Source organism: Tachypleus tridentatus, chromosome 13 (assembly GCF_004210375.1).
Source record: "Tachypleus tridentatus isolate NWPU-2018 chromosome 13, ASM421037v1, whole genome shotgun sequence".
In the NCBI taxonomy this organism is placed as follows: domain Eukaryota; kingdom Metazoa; phylum Arthropoda; class Merostomata; order Xiphosura; family Limulidae; genus Tachypleus; species Tachypleus tridentatus.
In genome coordinates, this window is record NC_134837.1 from 129,971,822 (window position 1) to 129,989,825 (window position 18,004).

General features: G+C 34.1%; 2 protein-coding genes across 25 annotated transcripts in view; both read right to left on the minus strand.

The window, feature by feature from the left end:
* The window catches only part of LOC143238985 (uncharacterized), a 28,053-nt gene extending 25,403 nt beyond the window's left edge, over positions 1–2,650 (minus strand). For 4 of the 13 annotated variants that reach the window (XM_076479677.1, XM_076479682.1, XM_076479683.1 and 1 more), the window contains exons 1-2: positions 2,490–2,649; positions 1,137–1,266 (exon numbers count right to left, since the gene is read on the minus strand). The gene's annotated coding sequence lies outside the window, so the exon portion shown is untranslated. Of the gene's footprint in view, positions 1–1,136; positions 1,267–1,847; positions 1,909–2,489 lie in introns of all 13 variants that reach the window. The other 9 variants (XM_076479687.1, XM_076479688.1, XM_076479676.1 and 6 more) reach the window with 5 other exon arrangements.
* A 4,266-nt stretch (positions 2,651–6,916) lies between these two features.
* Positions 6,917–18,004, minus strand: part of LOC143240802 (FAST kinase domain-containing protein 5, mitochondrial) — a 43,829-nt gene continuing 32,741 nt past the window's right edge. For 11 of the 12 annotated variants that reach the window (XM_076483890.1, XM_076483894.1, XM_076483883.1 and 8 more), the window contains 2 exons: positions 14,818–14,932; positions 6,917–13,668 (listed from right to left, as the gene is read on the minus strand). In XM_076483890.1, the coding sequence (XP_076340005.1) occupies positions 13,591–13,668; positions 14,818–14,932 (193 nt within the window). In that variant the 3' untranslated portion in view covers positions 6,917–13,590. Of the gene's footprint in view, positions 13,669–14,817; positions 14,933–18,004 lie in introns of those variants that run through there. The other variant, XM_076483895.1, reaches the window with a different exon arrangement.

The window sequence follows — 18,004 nt, forward strand, 5'->3', positions numbered from 1 at the left end:
CAGCCTGTCTGTTCAAACCTAAAAATTCTATCCTCTTGTCCTATTGTGATCAGAATACACTTCAAAGAAATAAGGGGTTAATCCCATAATACCTCTACATAATCTAATAAACTTTAAGAAATGTTCATCTCTAGTTTACACTTCATATTTCAAGAGAATACAAGAGCTTAACCTACACATACAAGAACATCCTTCGGTACCTGGAATCATTCTTGTAAACCCATTTAAGCACTTTCAAAGAAGTCTATCTTTTCTTAGATCAAGCGACCAAGACTGCACACAGTATACCAAGTAAGGCCTAAGTAGTGACGTATAAAAATAATTACCTCAATCAATTTGTAATCAGTACATCTATAAATTAACCTTAAACTTTGATTAGCATTAATTCTACCAATGGATCACTGCTTGATTAAAGTAATTTATTCGCATCAGATTATCTTCTTTTGTAGTGTTAATTGAAACACATCTTGCACATATTGTAGCAACTCAACATCCTAAATAGATAGAAATACACAACTGTTTAAAGCCATCTAAAGAATTAGCTAATTAACTAATTATGCTAAAACTGATATAATTAATGTAAATACAAAAAAGGAAGAGGCCCAAACTTTGTCTTCTTAAAATCTTGATAACCACAAAGGTCTAGTTTGACTGCACTCCCTCAGGTACTTTTTGCTTGCTTTCATCTAATCCATCTTATATGTTACATTACAATTTATTAGTCTTTTTCTCAGGCCTCATCAACATGATTCACTTACCTGACCTAGTTTTTGTGTGAAACGTTATCATAAGCCTTTCGAGAGCCTAAGTTCATCATGTCCATACCCAAGTAATATGCTCAAAAAGAGGTTAAAATATAAGGGAAAATTTCCCTTCAGTGAATATGTTAATTTTTTCATACTATCATCTTTACTACATGATTTTGCAAAGCTTTTTTTTTTTTTATTAGACTATAGAATTTTTCTACACAACAGAAATAATACTATTATTTCCAGGACAACTTTTATCATCCTTTTTAAAATTAAGATTAGTTTAGTGATTCTCCAAACCTTAGACATATGTCCATTCTCTATTAACCTACTACTGTTTAGTCCTGGTGCTTTATCTATCTTTAACCTCTTAATCTTTATTCTTACCACAAATTAGCAAATAATATCTGCATGGTTCTGGTTAACCCCAAGATTCTTCGAAGAATGTTCTAGGCCAAGAATACTGCTATCATCTTCATTTGTAAAAACATCAGGATTCCTAACATTCTCAGTAGAACTGGACAATTAGTGAAATTTGTTAACTAAGTTATCATGCTTATTAACTATTCACATTTCTCTTACATGAGACTTGGATACAAGGAATAATTGAATATAGTGATAACAGAAGATGCAAATTCTGATTTGTTGATTACTTTTATGGGTAGCAACAGCAATCTGTTAAACCTAACAACCTTAAATTAAAATAATAATGAGAAATAATAATGGCAATATTTCAATTAGTTATATAGTTGGAATAATCAAAAACAGTAATAACTGGAAACCCTAATTTAGATTAGTTGAGTATTTTCATGAGATGACTCATATATGCCATCAGAATCCTTTGAGAGGCTAACCTTCATTTTCAACACTTTTTTTACCATTAACATACTCAAATAAAATTGTTCATACTTTTAAAATGAATTGCTTTCTGTTTCTGATAAACCCTTTCAAATGCTTATTTTTTTTAATCAAGTCCCAAGCTTTCCTTTAGTTCTATAATTCTCCCATCATATGTATCAATTTAAATATTAAACAGAATGTACTCATGTGAAATTAAAATAAATTTATTTTTTAAAATTTCCAAATCTTCCAAATCACCATGTAACTTCACACAGTTCCCTCATGATAAATCTTGTCTAATGGTTTCAGAATTGGCTTTCTGCAAATTACAAACCAAATTACATTTTGGTTAATTACAATGTGTAGCAAATTATAAAATCTAATTATGCATTAATCACCACTGGTATTATCTAAATAATGAACTCTTCAATCATAACCTCACTAATGGTTAATAATTATAAATAAAAACTTGCACTCCCTTTAGTTGGTTCTCTAACCATTTGATCTTGAAGGCAATCCTGAATAACTTTAGAAAACTTCTCTACATTACTACTTGAATCCACGCAGTTCCAATTAACATATCCAAAACTAATACCTCCCATGTTTATCGTTTACACTGTTGGTAACAATCTTCATTTCTCATTGATATCAACTGTCTGAACAGGTGGGTTACAAGTTCAAGTTGTAATAACAGTCAATTATACTTGAAACCTGAAACTCTTAAATAACCCAGATAAATTCAAGTTTCAACTTCTTGACTACTATTTATTTATAAGTTAGTTCCCAATACCACTATGTTTAGTCACTTATGGTATACGTAATACAGAGAAATATATTACCAATCTTTTTAAAAATCTATCACTGTTACTAACTAATTTATAAGGATTTTCAAATTAATACCTATTATCAGCATTCTCCAAATCAAGTTTCAGTATTTTCCAGTATATTATTCACATTCTTCCGTTTTAACTATAGCTCTGTAATCTCATTCAATAAACACCCTTTCTCTGTTAATGCTCGTACTATTCCTATTACAAATTTATTACAACAAAACTATTAACTGAACTTATTCAACTCCCCTATCGTCATTTTTTGACACTACTTCCAGTTAATAATGTTGTATCTGATGCAAATCACAAATAATGAGCTTGTATGATAAAAAGATTATTGTTTAACATTAAGAAATTGTCAATAATCTTGTATTAAAATTTGTAATATATTGTGTGATACTACGTCAATAAGGCTTTTTTACCCATTAGCTCATCAATCTGTCTTTCTCCCCCAACAAAAATATAACAGTGTCAGCCTTTATTCGTTAACACCTGAACAGTTTCAGCCTTTTCTGTTGTCAATAATAAACAGTTTCATATAACATTTAACTGTGACATAGGACACTTAGCTCTTTACTAGTCTTATTATACCCTAGATCTTAGTAATTTGTTCCACAGATTTATCATGCAAAATAACACTACTGAAATGTATTTGACAGCTGTAAAATTTATGTCTTCATGTTTTACTATCCTGAAACTTCAACGCCCGCGTCGCGCTAAACATGCTCGCCCTCCCAGCCGTGGGGGTGTATAATGTGACGGTCAATCCCACTATTCGTTGGTAAAGAGTAGCCCAAGAGTTGGCGGTGGGTGGTGATGACTAGCTGCCTTCCCTCTAGTCTTACACTGCTAAATTAGGGACGGCTAGCACAGATAGCCCTCGAGTAGCTTTGTGCGAAATTCACAAACAAACCAAACCAGTTTCCTTAAAACCCGATATGGCCAGGTGGTCAAGGCACTCGACTCGTAATGTGAGAGTTGCGGGTTCAAATACCCGTTGCATCAAACATGCTCGCCCTTTCAGCCGTGGGAGTGTTATAATGTTATGGTCAATCCCACTATTCGTTGGTAAAAAAGTAGCCCAAGAGTTGGTGGTGAGTGATGATGACTAGCTGCCTTCTCTCTAGTCTTACACTGCTAAGTTAGGGACAGCTAGCGCAGATAACCCTCATGTCGCTTTGCGCGAAATTCAAAACAAACCAAACCCTTCTTAATCTATAATACTCCGATTAGTCCAAATAATTAAATAACCGCATGCTTAAAACATAGATGGTGCAAATCCAAAGCTAATAATGGTAAGGGCCCAGCATGGCCAGGTGGGTTAAGGCGTTCGACTCGTAATCTGAGATATAGTATAGCTTTAGATATTATAAATTAAAGCTATGAATACTAAATTAAGATAAAGGCGCTAATAGCGATAATCATTTAACGATAATGTATCGTGTAAGTAATTTTCATCGTTACCAATCCTTAGTGTATAACCCTGGGATATTCATTGATGGATAAATGACCCACCCAGTTCAATCCATTGCTGATTGAAGTAACGACATGTTTGTGCTAAAAACGATTAATAAAATCAAGACAGAAAAATTTAAAAACAAAATATTAGGATCCAGTTCCAAATAAACACTTGTGGGGAATTCAACTGTCCGATTGTAAGCGAAAGTCCTGAACATTTAAAATCAGTTGACAGAGTTATGAAGGTTTTAAACACATTTGTTTTATTGATATTATTCACCATTAATCTGTTAATTATCGAGTCTACTTAACCAGTTGTTGTCTAAGACTAATTTTATTTAAATGACATTCTTTGTGTCTGTAAAGAATGTAACGAGTTTTCGTGGAATTCACTATGTTTTGACAAATATATTTGGAGAACTTCAAAACTAGTAGTTCATGGTCCCTATCGATAACCTTCTATGAAATATAATATATTCTATATCTTCTAAATGGATCCTTTTTCATCCACTCTTCTTGCAGTTTTGCGAACGTGTTTTTCCCTCGGTGGACACAGCAGATAGCCTGATATTTTCCTCCCATATTTACTTTTCTTGTATTTATGCTTGGCTTCTTTAAAATATATTATTTTCTTCATATTTTCACTGTTGCCTGTTAAATTTTCTGATCAGTTTGTGGTAACATGTGTAAGAACTACTGCAAAAATACCTTTGAAGAGGACATAAATTAACCACATTCGCTTCCTGTCAATTATATCAGCTAAGTTTTCTGTTACTTGTAATCTTTATCTATACGTTTAGCTCTTTTTCTATGCTATATTGGTCTTGTTTTGGAAGCGTTACATTATCTGATAAAAATAAATAAGAAGTTGAAACGTTTGTATAATTAGAATTCATTATGAGTTGAATATATTCAAAGAAAACGTGTTAGTACCCAATCTCATAACTTCCCTTCAAAACCTCAGTTAAAGAAAACTTTCCACACACACACACACACGCATATATACATATATATATATGAAGAGAGAAAGAACTTGTTGATGTACATCTTAATATTAGATTTAACGATCTGTTTCCTCTAATTCTATATGCTTTATTATATGGTTATAACAAACTTGGAATGCATTTTTTAGATAGTTTCGTTTCACCTGTGTTGTGCATTTCTTGTGAATAAAACTGTACCATGGAAATGAACATAATATCATCTCAAAAAATGTGCATACTGAAATATATGGAAGGGGTAATGAAAGTCTCCTCACGGAAAAGTTGTGTAGTTGTTTTCTTAGTGCAAAGCTACACAATAGATTATGTACACTTTGGCCATTGCAGAAATCAGAACTCTCATTTTTAGCGTTGTGTGTTAAACTGCTGACCCACCATGGAATAAAAAATTGTGTTGCCAGAAATAAATTAATTTTTTATTAAGCTATCTCTAGAGCAACCTTTTTGGGACAATATTATAGAAACTACAGAAATTATGCAGTTTTGATAACAACGCTTTCTGAAGTATAGTCGAAACTCACACACACACACGCACATATACATTAATCATAAAACTGTAAGGTTTTTTATTATGCACGGACTGGATCCGTCACAGTAGGTGCCTGTGATTGGTTGGTGATAAATTTAAAAACAAACAACAAACAAAAAGCACACGGTATAATTTTAAAATTAAAATATTTAAACAAATCAGAAGTATATACAAATTTTCGTTATACAGTTAATCACCACAGTTGTATTCAGAGCTTTAAATAATCGTCTATTTTTGTCGAGGTACACACAGGCTAGTTTAGTTATTTTAGAACTCAATTCATAAGACAAATTATTCTTCTATACTTTATTATAAAAATACACACAGTCTATATTTATCTGACTATATGTCTTACTTTCTACATAACTCACTTCATCTAACTTTATTTTACTTGAACTACAATTTTAACGTGTATTTCAAAATAGCCCAACAAAGACCTAGAACTTTCCACACAATGTGGAATATTATGATATATTAATTAATGCTCGAGCAAACTCTGAAGGTTCTAGTCACATGATACAATAATCGTCAATTTACGACAATTTAACAACACGACGCATGATTCGCATAGTTAAAGAAAAAAAAAACTTGCGATCAGTGGCGGATTTAAGATTGTGTGGTGCCAGAGGCTAATAATTTTTATGGGACTTATATCGTATCTAACTTTACATGGAATAAATTATCAATTGGCCCCAATTAAGACCATAGCTTGAACTCTCTACCTAAATACGTCACTGCCTGCGATAAACTATCGCTTCTAAAAATAACTAATTTTAACACTTTTGCTATAGTTAAATTGAAACAGTTGTGATTATCTAACACGTACTCACACTGTTTCTTTGTTTTTCATATTACAAACGTAGATTAATGATTTTCTCCTGGATCTGTTGTTTTGGAATTTCGCGCAAAGTTATACGAGGGCTATCTGCGCTAATCGTCCCTAATTTAGCAGTATAGGACTAGAGTGAAGACAGATAGTCATTACCACCCCCCGCCAACTCTTGGACTAATCTTTTACTAACGAATAGTGGGATTGACTGTCACATTATAACGCAGTCACGGCTAAAAGAGCGAGCACGTGCTGTGTGACGGGTATTCGAACCTGCGACCCTCAGATTACGAGTTGAAGGCTTTAACCACCTCGCCAGATCTGTTTGTACTAATTACCATTGTTGTCAATTAATTCTTCTTAGGCTTTGTTTTGTCTTCCATCTGTAACATGAGTAATAAAGTAATGAATGTATTTTATTCACTACATGATCAGAGAATATTCAATTATGTTCTGAAATTATTTTACATTATACTTTATACTATCCAATTGCTATATGACTGGTTATTACGTTGTACAACCACTTATCTTGTATTATTTTCAGATATCATTGATTTATTCAAAGAGTAACAAAATAAGCCCGCTGAAAAATGGGCGATTTGTCATGATATCTACTATGATATAACTTTCTATCATCTGAATAACTGACTTTGTAAGAAAAGAGACTACACAGAAACATATAACGAGAACAAACAGTCTTTATTAAAAATATATTTTACAATCGCTTCTCATGTGAAGGTTTGAAGATTCTCCAACAATGATTAAGTCTAATTATCACGTTTCAGATCATGTTCCACAAGGAATAAATCTCATGTTACTTATTTAGCTGATTAACGTCAGACGTACTTTAATTGGCTATTTGAATCAACGAGACAAGTCATTCCTCATAAAACGTACGAAAAGTCATTGCCTCAAGAGGTCTCCTTCTGGGCCAACATAGAAATTTTCTCTTTTAATTTAGAGAGATAGGAAATACATATGTTGTGAAAATCAGTCATAGTAACAGCATTCCATATTGCCACCCAATGGCATAACGGTATGTCTACCACTAGAAACCGGCTTTCGACACCCGTGATGGGCAGAGCACAGATAACCTTTTGTACTTAATAATAAACAGCATTTCATATTTAGCATGTCAAAAAGTGGTACAAATAAACAAGAAAATAAATCACAACAAATTTATATTTTATTTCATATATTTTCACATGCCACTAGATACCCAGAAAAAAAGGAAATTATGGAATGACGTTTATACAGGCTCGTACATTTAACAAATTTATATTTCATGCTATTGATAAAAACTCATCTTGTTGTGACGTTCACATTTTCAACAAGTTGAAAAAAAAATGAAAAACAAAAATTATGTGTTGTAACGTATGCACCAGAGTGAAAAGGCCAGGTGTAATTTGTCTGTTTTCGAATTTCGCGCATAGGTACACCAGAGTTATCGCGCTAGCCGTCCCTAATTTAGCAGTATAAAATTAGAGGGAAGGCAGCTAGTCATCAACCAACAGTCAACTCTTGGGCTACTCCTTTACCAACAAAATGTGGGATTGACTACATTATAATGCTCCCATAGATGAAATGGCGAGCATGTTTGGCGCGACCCACTGATTACAGTTGAGTGGCCTGACCATCTGGCCATGCCAGGCTGCACGGTATAACACTTCCTCTGTATAGTCTGACAAAGGGCGTGTCCAACATCCTGCCCATGCTTGCTTCTTTTATTCTTTCTGTTTTGTATACAGTAAGCCAAGTGGACTAAACTTACCAAACTTAGTTATGCTTATCATACAATGACTAGAGGTAATAAAAACACTGTAAAGTCTGCTTATACGACATCAGAATATTCAGAGATTCGTATGGACCCATAACTTGTAGGTTTGTTTGTTTTTTAACTCTACTATTTTCCCCTTTTTTAGCAATTGCATGAGGTCCACTGTCCGACAGTGCTGTTTCTATTCAAGGTATTTCCTGACATAGATTTAATAACTCTTTTTAATGATATTTAGTGTAAAAAGGCGCCAGCACTAGCATTTGTCTACGACATTGTTCTGTTTGGTGCACTTATAACTATGGTAAGTGTTTGTTACATAATTAGAAGCATTCAATAATATCGGTCAGACAGTGAGATTGATAAATTTGTGGTTTGGTGAAAAATTTGTATTTGCTGTGCTGATGTTTCCAGGTTATTGTATGTCTTGCAATTTTGTTTGTTGTTATGCACAAAGCTACACAAAGAGCTGTTTGTGCTCTGCCCAACACGGGCATCTAAATTGATTTCTAGTAAATCCGCAGACATACCAATGTGACACTAGGGGATGGCTGTAATTTTATATGTGGTTTGTTTGTCACGTAAGTTATCATTCAAATACTTTTGAAGATTTATTATTTGGTTGTTGAAGGTGTATTTGAGTAAATAGTTTCTAATGCATGCATTGTGTATCTACCCCATTCCTACTATTTAAAATACATATCGAAAAAACATTGTCTCTCTGAGTGTTTGTCTCTTTCCCACTTGAAAAGCTGTGCACAAAGACAAAGCTCAACATTCACTTTTGATATGACAGAAGAACAAGTATGATTAATGTTGATAATTAGTTTCATTTCACAAGCAGGTAATTTACATCACATTGTTAGGAATAAATCACAGTATCATTCAAAATGTGAAGCAATTTAGTAACTGACTGTAATGTTTGTTAACTGAAATGTGAATGCATAAATAATTTGGAGTTTATGCATACACACACACACGTTACTCTTTTTCTCACTTTTACTCACCTTATTTCCCCATGAAGTTGGGACAATCAATAGACCAAGAAAACGATTTGGTGGAAATGTTAATGGATGCTTTAGTCACAATAATTTTAAAACTTGAAACGTTGCATCAGACGTTGCTTCAAGTTACTAAGTGTTTCACTTTAAAGTGAATTATTTTTACACAAGCACTAACAACCTAGACTATATGAAGTTAAGTCGATTTAACTTTTGAACATATGTCTAAGGAGGGACTATGGGCAAGACTAAGCTAAATGAAATGAGCTTCTTAATTGTAACATCTCAATCAAATATGAGTTATAGCAACATAAAACAAAACTTTATAGCCTAGAATCTATCTGCATTACAGAGATGTTTAAAGATGGCACTTTGACCATCTGTATGGCATCAGAGAGAAGGTGGTCATGTTTCACTCAACCAACTAATTTTAACCATGAACCAATAAAATACAACTTATATAATTTTATTGGCTCAACTTCAGTAGTTCATTATATGACTTACATGAGCATGTTAACACTTACTCAACCAGCTCACTTTCATTTTCATAGCTGTTCCTTGTTGTATTGTGATATGCCTTCCTTATACTGTACAAACCTGATAAAGTACTAAGGCTTATTCATGCTTGGTTATATATGTCTGTGTTATGCCACAGTGAAGTCATACTCATTCGAAAGAGTGATATGGAGGTTTATAAAATACGAGTCAAGGGTTTACCTGTCTTTACTATTTTCAGTAAGAATAATAATTTATCCAGAATTCTAGGTAATATAAGTATCAGTGAGTAGTATACTAGGCCCTTGGTCTGTCCAAACAGTTTGAGGTAAGCACTATTTTTATTTTTGTATTCATCCAATAGAAATAATTTCAATATCATCCTGTACCCAGTAAAAAGTAAAATTATTCACAATGAATTTAAGGGCTGACCCACAAGGTACATTTACACAATATGAATAAAAAATTAATTTATTTGTTTTTAGTTAATGTTTTAATGTTCCCTTCCTTTCCATGCTTATTTTGTTCTCTGCAACACATTTCTATAGTCTGAATTTTGTAGGACACCAGTGTGCCTAAATACAATTAGCTAAGTTATTAAGTTATATTTCAAATATGCATCTGTCAGATTTTGTTACTGTGAGGTTTGTAAATCTGGAGGACATTTCTATGATCATGAGGAACTTACAGTGGAAAGTAGAAACCTGCATCTGAAGTAAGGACACAATCTGAGAACGAGGCAACATTTAAGGTAGTCATTAATTTGCACCAAGAGATGTTGCCAGTCATGGTGGAAGCTGTGTCCATGCTGCTACTAGATGACTTCTTTAGATAGAACTACAAAGATCAGTCATGTTGGTGTTGATTATTCTGAGCTTCATGAAACTAGTTTGCTGGTTTCACTGGGATTCCAGACTATTCAATAATTAGCTCAGGCATTTGTTTGAACCACCTGTGGTTGAGGAGTGGTAAGATACAACTGATAAACAAACTTAGTCACAAAGTGTTGTAGCACTGTTGGCCAGAGCATTCAGTATTTATTCATGTTCCAGAGGATTCTTGGGTAAAATTTGAAACTTATGAATCTGTAAGGCATGTTGATGTTGCTTTGAAAACATTTTTATCAGCCTAGATTGATGCAGAATTGGAAAACTGCTATATGTTACAGTATTATGTTTCATACTTTGGCCAAGGACATTGCTTTAATTAGGATATATGTGTCAAAGAAGTGGAGAACCTGATAAGTACAGGTAAAGTAATATATCATGCTGAGACTAGGATGTTTGATGACTTGATTCCTGGAGCACTTGAAGTATGACTGAACATGTGGAAAACAATTAACAAGGGGTTATACAACAGAGGCAACCATGTTACAGCCAAACTCTGCATAGTGTCTAGTTCAAAATTCAATGATGAAAATTTGATCACAAACATGAATGACTTGAGAAGTTTGTTTGGAAAGGCAATCTAGAACACATATTTTGACAACCATGATGAGATGTTCATTTATAAGTTCAACAAGAGCTGCGGTGTGAGTCAGTGCAGCAACACATGGGTCTCAGAGAAGTCACGTTTATAATGGAGATGGTTTCTGTAGTAAAATTGTTCAAAGTTGCCATACTAAAACACATAGAACAGAGGAAGGAAAAAGATGTAGATTATTCTCCAAGATAAACTCCCAAGACTGTGATGCTTCTGAGGCCCAACAGAAGCATTGACCAGCTGCTCATTATTGTATATGTTCTAAGAAGTCATGATACAGTTACCATATTTTCATAATTGACAAAAAGGCTTCCCTTACCCTATGTGCTTCCCTATTACACCAATGAAATAATGGTTGAGCTCCCATATGTGCTAGTCCCAGTGGTTAGGATATTCAACTTGCAATCTTTAGGGTCTTGGGTTGGAATCCAAGTCCTTCCATCTCTGTGGGTATTATGCTGTGATACTCAATCCCTCTATTTATTAATAAAAAGTTGGATGAGAGTGGTGTTGTATAGCTTCCATCTCTTTATGGGTGGCTTGTGCAGATCATCCTCTATAACTTTTGTTGACAACTGAAAACACTGAATCTACAGAATAAAAAGTTAAAGTATCAAAAATATCCACTAAGGAGCTGAAAAACAAGGGCCAACTTCTATTACAGCAACCAACTACCAAGACAGAATGTCACCAGTAGGTCTTAAACAAGTGTATCGACTACTTGTCATGTCCTCTAGCATTAGAGTACCCATATTTCAGTATTAAATTTATCCTAAACTACAATGATTCCCAGGAAGGGTTACAGGCAGTTTTTGTCCAAGTGACAAAATGGTAAGTTGATGCTAATTTCTCATGGTTCCAGAACTTTCAAATTTTCTAAAAAACATCACCATATGCTTTTGGGGAAGTTATACTTCTTACCATGAAAGTGGGCTATCTGCAAAAGGTTTAAAGATTATCTGTACTATGCACTCAGAGCCTGTATGGATAATAACTTGCTAACTCACTACCTCAAAACTAAATATAACTGGATATAGACAGGTCATAGAGCTTGCAGATTTCAATCTCAGAATGAAGTACTGACCCATGAGAGCAAATTCAGATACTGATAGCTTGTCCTGAATGCCTTTGGATATTGAGCAATATATCTAAATGTGCTAACAGGAAATACAGCCAGAAGTAGCACAGTGCAGGTAATAAGAGCTTACATCTTGATTCTATCCAGTCACAGTCACTGATCCTGTAGCATCAGAAGAAGTGAAGTAAACTATATCTCCTGTATAGTCCATACCTAAAGAGAAGATGAGGAAAGAGTGGAGACCTACTGAAAAAAGGGTAATGTGGTGAGCCTTGTGTTATTACAGTGATGAAGAAGGAATGGAGAAGGCTGAATATTGATGAGAAGAGAATCTTGTATAGGAAGAAAGCATCACAGTTCTAGCTGGTTTGGCCAAAGAAGTACCATCATCAGACTTACAAGGAACTGCATGAAGATATGTAACTTTCTTGTGGACAGAACTCTGAATTTGGTACATGATAGATTTTATTGACTTCATGTGCAAAAGGATGTAGAAAGTTTTGTTACCAGAGTATGTAGTCATCCAAAATGGAAATGACCAAACAGACTTATTAAGACCCATTTCTCAAGTACTGTGTCCACTTACCCACTTGAAATGGTTTTCAAAGAATTTTCTACACCAGGAGAAAGTAAAAGGTGGTTATGAGTTAATCTTATTCATCATGGATCATTTTATATGCTTTCTCAAGCTTCCCCATAAAAAACAACAGCAGAACATTTTTTAATGATTTTGTACTGATTGATCTCCTTACAAGGCTACAGCATGACATAGGAAAAAAAAAATGGAGAATCAGCTGTTCACACAACATAAAAAATACAGTGAAGTGAAACACTGTCATACAACATCCTATCATTCTCACGGGAATCGACAACTTGAAAGACTGCCCATTGACATGATGTTTGATTGCCCACCACCTGAAAGCAGAGGATTATACACAGACCAAGGTGAGACAGAGAAAGAGGTGAATGGAGCCCCTGTGTTTGATTCAGTATATAAACCATATCTCAATGAAATAAAAAGATACAAGGTTCTTATTTTATAATCTAACTTGATAATTTTAGTAATTTGAGTTCTTAATTTATACAAAACTATAGATTTAGTATTTTGCTATCACAAACATCTACTTTTAAACAGTGCTACATTTAATATACCACGTAACACAAAAAAAAATAGAAATTTAGGTGTTCTTTTAATATTTACTTTTAAATTAAGAAATTAACTCACGTATATTAACGTTTATATTATAATCTACAATTTGATTCCAAACTTATTGAGATAAAGTAAAAAAATATTAGTTCAATAAAATTTTGAATGCAAGTCAAAAAACTCAATGACATGGTCTTTGACCTGTGACCTGTCATGAAATGATTAATTACAGAACTAATACTTTATGAGAAAACATACTGGATACCATGATATCAAAGGGAATCATAAAATTCATTTGTGTATCAAATCAGTTTCTTAATTTTACCTGCAGAAATACAATTATGACTATGTACTAACTTCTTTCTAAATATTCAATATTATCTGCAAAATATTTTCTGATGCAAGTATTTCATTGTTTTTCCTTTTGGTTGCTTGTAGTATTCAAACCAAGGGATCTGCAATTAAAAACAAATTAAAGAATATAAATTAAAAGAACAAAAAATGCAAGGCCTTCAAGTAAATTTCATATTACATTATGATGTACAAAATTTAAAAACTACATATTATAGGAGTAAAAGTATTTTTTTTAGATCGTACTAAAATTGAGGAAACAAATGTCAAATGTTTGAGTAAAGAGAAAACTAACAATCCTAAACTCTTAATGTCACATTGCAGAATACAACTAGAAACATTTAATGAATATAAAATATTTTAGATCAGATTAAAAAAAATTAATTTAAAAGTTCTACTGAATACTGACACCAACTAATATGCTGTACATAATAGATTTGATCAATAACCTTTTTTTGGCAATGATTATAACTAAATAAAATTTTCTATGTCATTTGTATTGTGGTGTCATTGTCTAATATCTTAATAATGTTAGCTATATTTAAATTAACAATAAATAATAGTTTGTGTTACACTAAACTTGTAAACTGCACTGGTGTTACAATTTAGAGAACTGAGTTTTGATAGTAAAACAGTAGTAATGACAAAGAAAAGAGAGAGAGAGAGAGAAAAAAAGAAAAAAAGCGTAATCTGTAATTTGATAGAGGAACCCATTCTGAGACTTAAAGTTTAAAGATGTCTTAAGTGAGTGAGGAGGAAAACTGTATTAAACGTTTTAACACAGTAACAAATGTAAAACATTGTGAAAATGTGATACATTATTAAGTACAAAAATAAGCACACATACATGCATACATGCACAGTATGAAATAAATAAGTCACACGACCTAAGACTGCTTACCAGTTACTAAAGTTATTTTGGGTTTTAGGGTAGTGTGTGTTGTTGAATTACCTAAATTATCCTTAATTCTTTGTTTCAAAATACAGTGTTTGTTGTAAGACATACTACAAATTTTTATCTTGCAATGTCAGTAAATATAAGAGGATATTTTTTATGATTGGTGTATGAGGTTTTTAATATTCTTCCAGTTCATTTATGTCTTGGCACAAACCTAGTACTTACTTTACAATATATCTTGTTGAACCAGGATACACAATATGATTAGAATTATGACAAAAATAATAATACTGTTTGCTGCCTCTTGCCAACTAACAGAAATACTTTAATAATGCACTTATGTAGGTGCACATACCTGGACTACGCAATATCCTAGCTTCTGCAACTGTCGCTCTTTCATCATAGTTAAGCCTACTGGATGATTGTTTTCATAAGTGTAACAAGTCTGTCCACAGACCATCACACAAACACTGGAAAAAGAAGATAGCAGTAATATTTTTGCCAAAAATAGAGTTAACATATGCTTATAGTTTACCATTTTAAATTTCAGAGATCTTACATTATTTGTATTTTGTATAGTTAGAAAGTGTAAATATATAACACATTAACTACATAAACTTTTTAACTTCACCCATCCAAAACTTGAGAAAGGGCATGGAAATGAATAAAAATAAACTAATTCCCAATTTGCCCCTGGAGAAGAAAGGTCCATCTTTTGAAAGTGCTCTGGTTATAGGTTTTTATTCACTTCTATCAAGACTTCTTTAACTTACATGTTTTTCTAATATCATGAATTGAGGAAGGGCATTCATTCATTCCATGAACCAACAGGATCAGGAACAAAAGACTTAGAGAAGCTAAAGCATGTCACAACACAAGTACCTACATTGACAAACTGAGACGAGTGAAGCCCAGGAACTTCTCAGCATTAATAACACAGTTTATCTCACCGATTTCAATAAATACTACTTTCACAACTTGATTTGGTGTAGAATTTGTGCAATTTAATTGGGTGGAGAGCATTCAGGTCATAACTTGTGCTTATTTCAACTTTACTATCACATTATTGGATCAAAACCAGCTGTGAGAGAAAGGAACATTACTCATGTCATAGTGTGTAAAATGGTATTTGCATGCACACATCAACTAAACTGAATGGGTATGTCTGCAGGATGTGAGAACATGGATACAAAGTTTGCTCACCTTGACTCTACTGAACAGACATCAGCTGCAGGGGGAGAGCATAGTTGTTTGCATATGCTCACCTCAGTGAACTGGTGATGTTTTCAATAGGAAGGTACACAAAATTTATAAAGTGTGCTCACTTTTGCTCTACTGGACAAACATGACTAAAGGAGGAGGGTATGGAACAGTAGTGTGTGCCCACCTCAACTTAACTGGACAGATTTAAGCTGCAGTAGGAGAGCACAATTCACATGTTATAAGTACAGGTGTATGAGGAATGACCTGTGCTAAAATGAAAGTGTTATTAGCACCCCCTTCTCAATGACTGTCACACTTTGTTCTAGCTTCAGTAGTTAGGTCAAAATTTATGAGGACTCTCACCATTACAGCAATTAGGAACTAGTAAGTGGGAAAAACTCTGAGAAAATGCCGGGTTTCCCACCAGTCCTCCAGCAAGAAAGGTCTTTTGGTTTGATTTGAATTTCGTACAAAGCTACTCGAGGGCTATCTGCACTAGCTGTCCCAAATTTAACAGTGTAACACTAGAGGGAAGGCAGCTAGTCATCACCATCCACTGCCAACTCCTGGGCTATTCTTTTACCAATGAATAATGAGATTGACTGTCATGTTATAATGGCCCCACAGTTGAAAGGTTAAGCATGTTTGGTGTGAAGGGGATTTCGACCCACAACCCGCAGATTACATACAAGTCGAGTGCCTAAACCACCTGGCCATGCGAGGCAAAAGGTCTTTTACTGGAGACAGTGCAATGGGTGACTTTGTAAACCTGTTTTAAAAAGCCAGCAAGCATGAGTCAGGAATTCCAGGAGATATGTCCCTCGAGGGAGAGGAATTCCTAGGAATGAAGATTTGATAAAAGGAGCCTTATAAGTGAGATGTTTAAACTAAACTGTAATGAATGGCATGAAGAAGACAATAATGAGGGACCAGCCAGGCATGGAAACAGGGCAAAGAGGTCTATGGAAAAGAAAGGACAGGAACAAGATGGAGAAAAATGGGAAGAAAACATTGTTGTGGTATTGAGAAAGGCAAAATGTCATAGACAAAGCTGCACAATAGCTGATAAAGATAAAGCTAATCAGTAAGGTAAAAAAAAACCAAAATAAACAATTGAAAGACGGCTTATGGTAGGTTGGTCAGGATGAATGTGGCAATGGATGGATCAACTTGAAAAACATGTCATTACACTGGTAGATGGATAAGATTGAAAGGCAACAGGAATGGGAAGGGAGAAAATGTACCTAATTGAAGTCTGTTTCTATGGATAAATGGACCAAAGAAACCCCTAACCTGATGATGGATGGATGAGATCCTTTGAAAGAACAATGAAGTGTAAAATTGAAGTAACATTGATAGAGTTGGTGTTTAGGGAGAAGAGGCAGCAAAGAAGAGTAAACCAAGGTTGATCCAGCCAGAGGTGCCACCAAGAGAACATGATAAGGACTTTCACTAATCAAAACCAGGACAAAAAAAAAAAAAAATGAAGAGACTAGTATGCATACAAGAAAAGACAAGATCACTTCTGACTGAAAGTGTCAATGGTTAGGGCTGAAGGATGGGAAACAGGTGATCAGATTAGAGGAAGCTTAGAACTGAGAGTGGTGATAAAGGCATCAATGAATTGAGTTTCTAACAGAGTGTACACTTATCAGAAAACTTGAGGGTGAAGAGACCATTCTGGATGAGAGAGACAATCAACAACTAGATTCACAGTATCTAGCACATGGCAGGTAATTAGACATAAGCAATAAAAACTAGTCCAGAATAGAAGGTTGAAGATTTGAAAATAAAGTGTCCTGGATCAGCTAAGCCTTAGCAACTCCTTAGCAGCTGATGTAAGAAACAACCATAGAATTTTCAGATGTTATAGCTACTAAAGAATTCATAAAAAGGAATAAGTAATAAACATGTCATACAGACTGCTAGAAATTTGATGGTTCATGTGCCTGATGCAACACTGTTATTCAGGGATGGTCCCCAATCAGAAAGGGAAACATCAGTAAAAAGGTGTAGGTCTGGTTTAAGTGAAAGTAATGGAATGCCAATAGTGGTATTGGATTGGTCTAGCCATTAAGAAAGATTCTTGACTAGAGAGGGAGACAGGTAAGCCACCGAGGTCAAAGATTCCTGTGAATAGTTCCGCTGGTTATACAAGAACTAGCGGAGAAGATGAACGTGAGTGTGATTCAGAGGGATAAGTGGAAACCATGTCCCTCAAAAGTGACAGAACCCTTCACTCCCACTCAATACACTGTTTGTCTGGATAGAATTTTTAAGTTTCAATAAGCCACCACAGGCAACTTCCCTCAAAATAAACTCTTCTTGTGAGTGGAAAG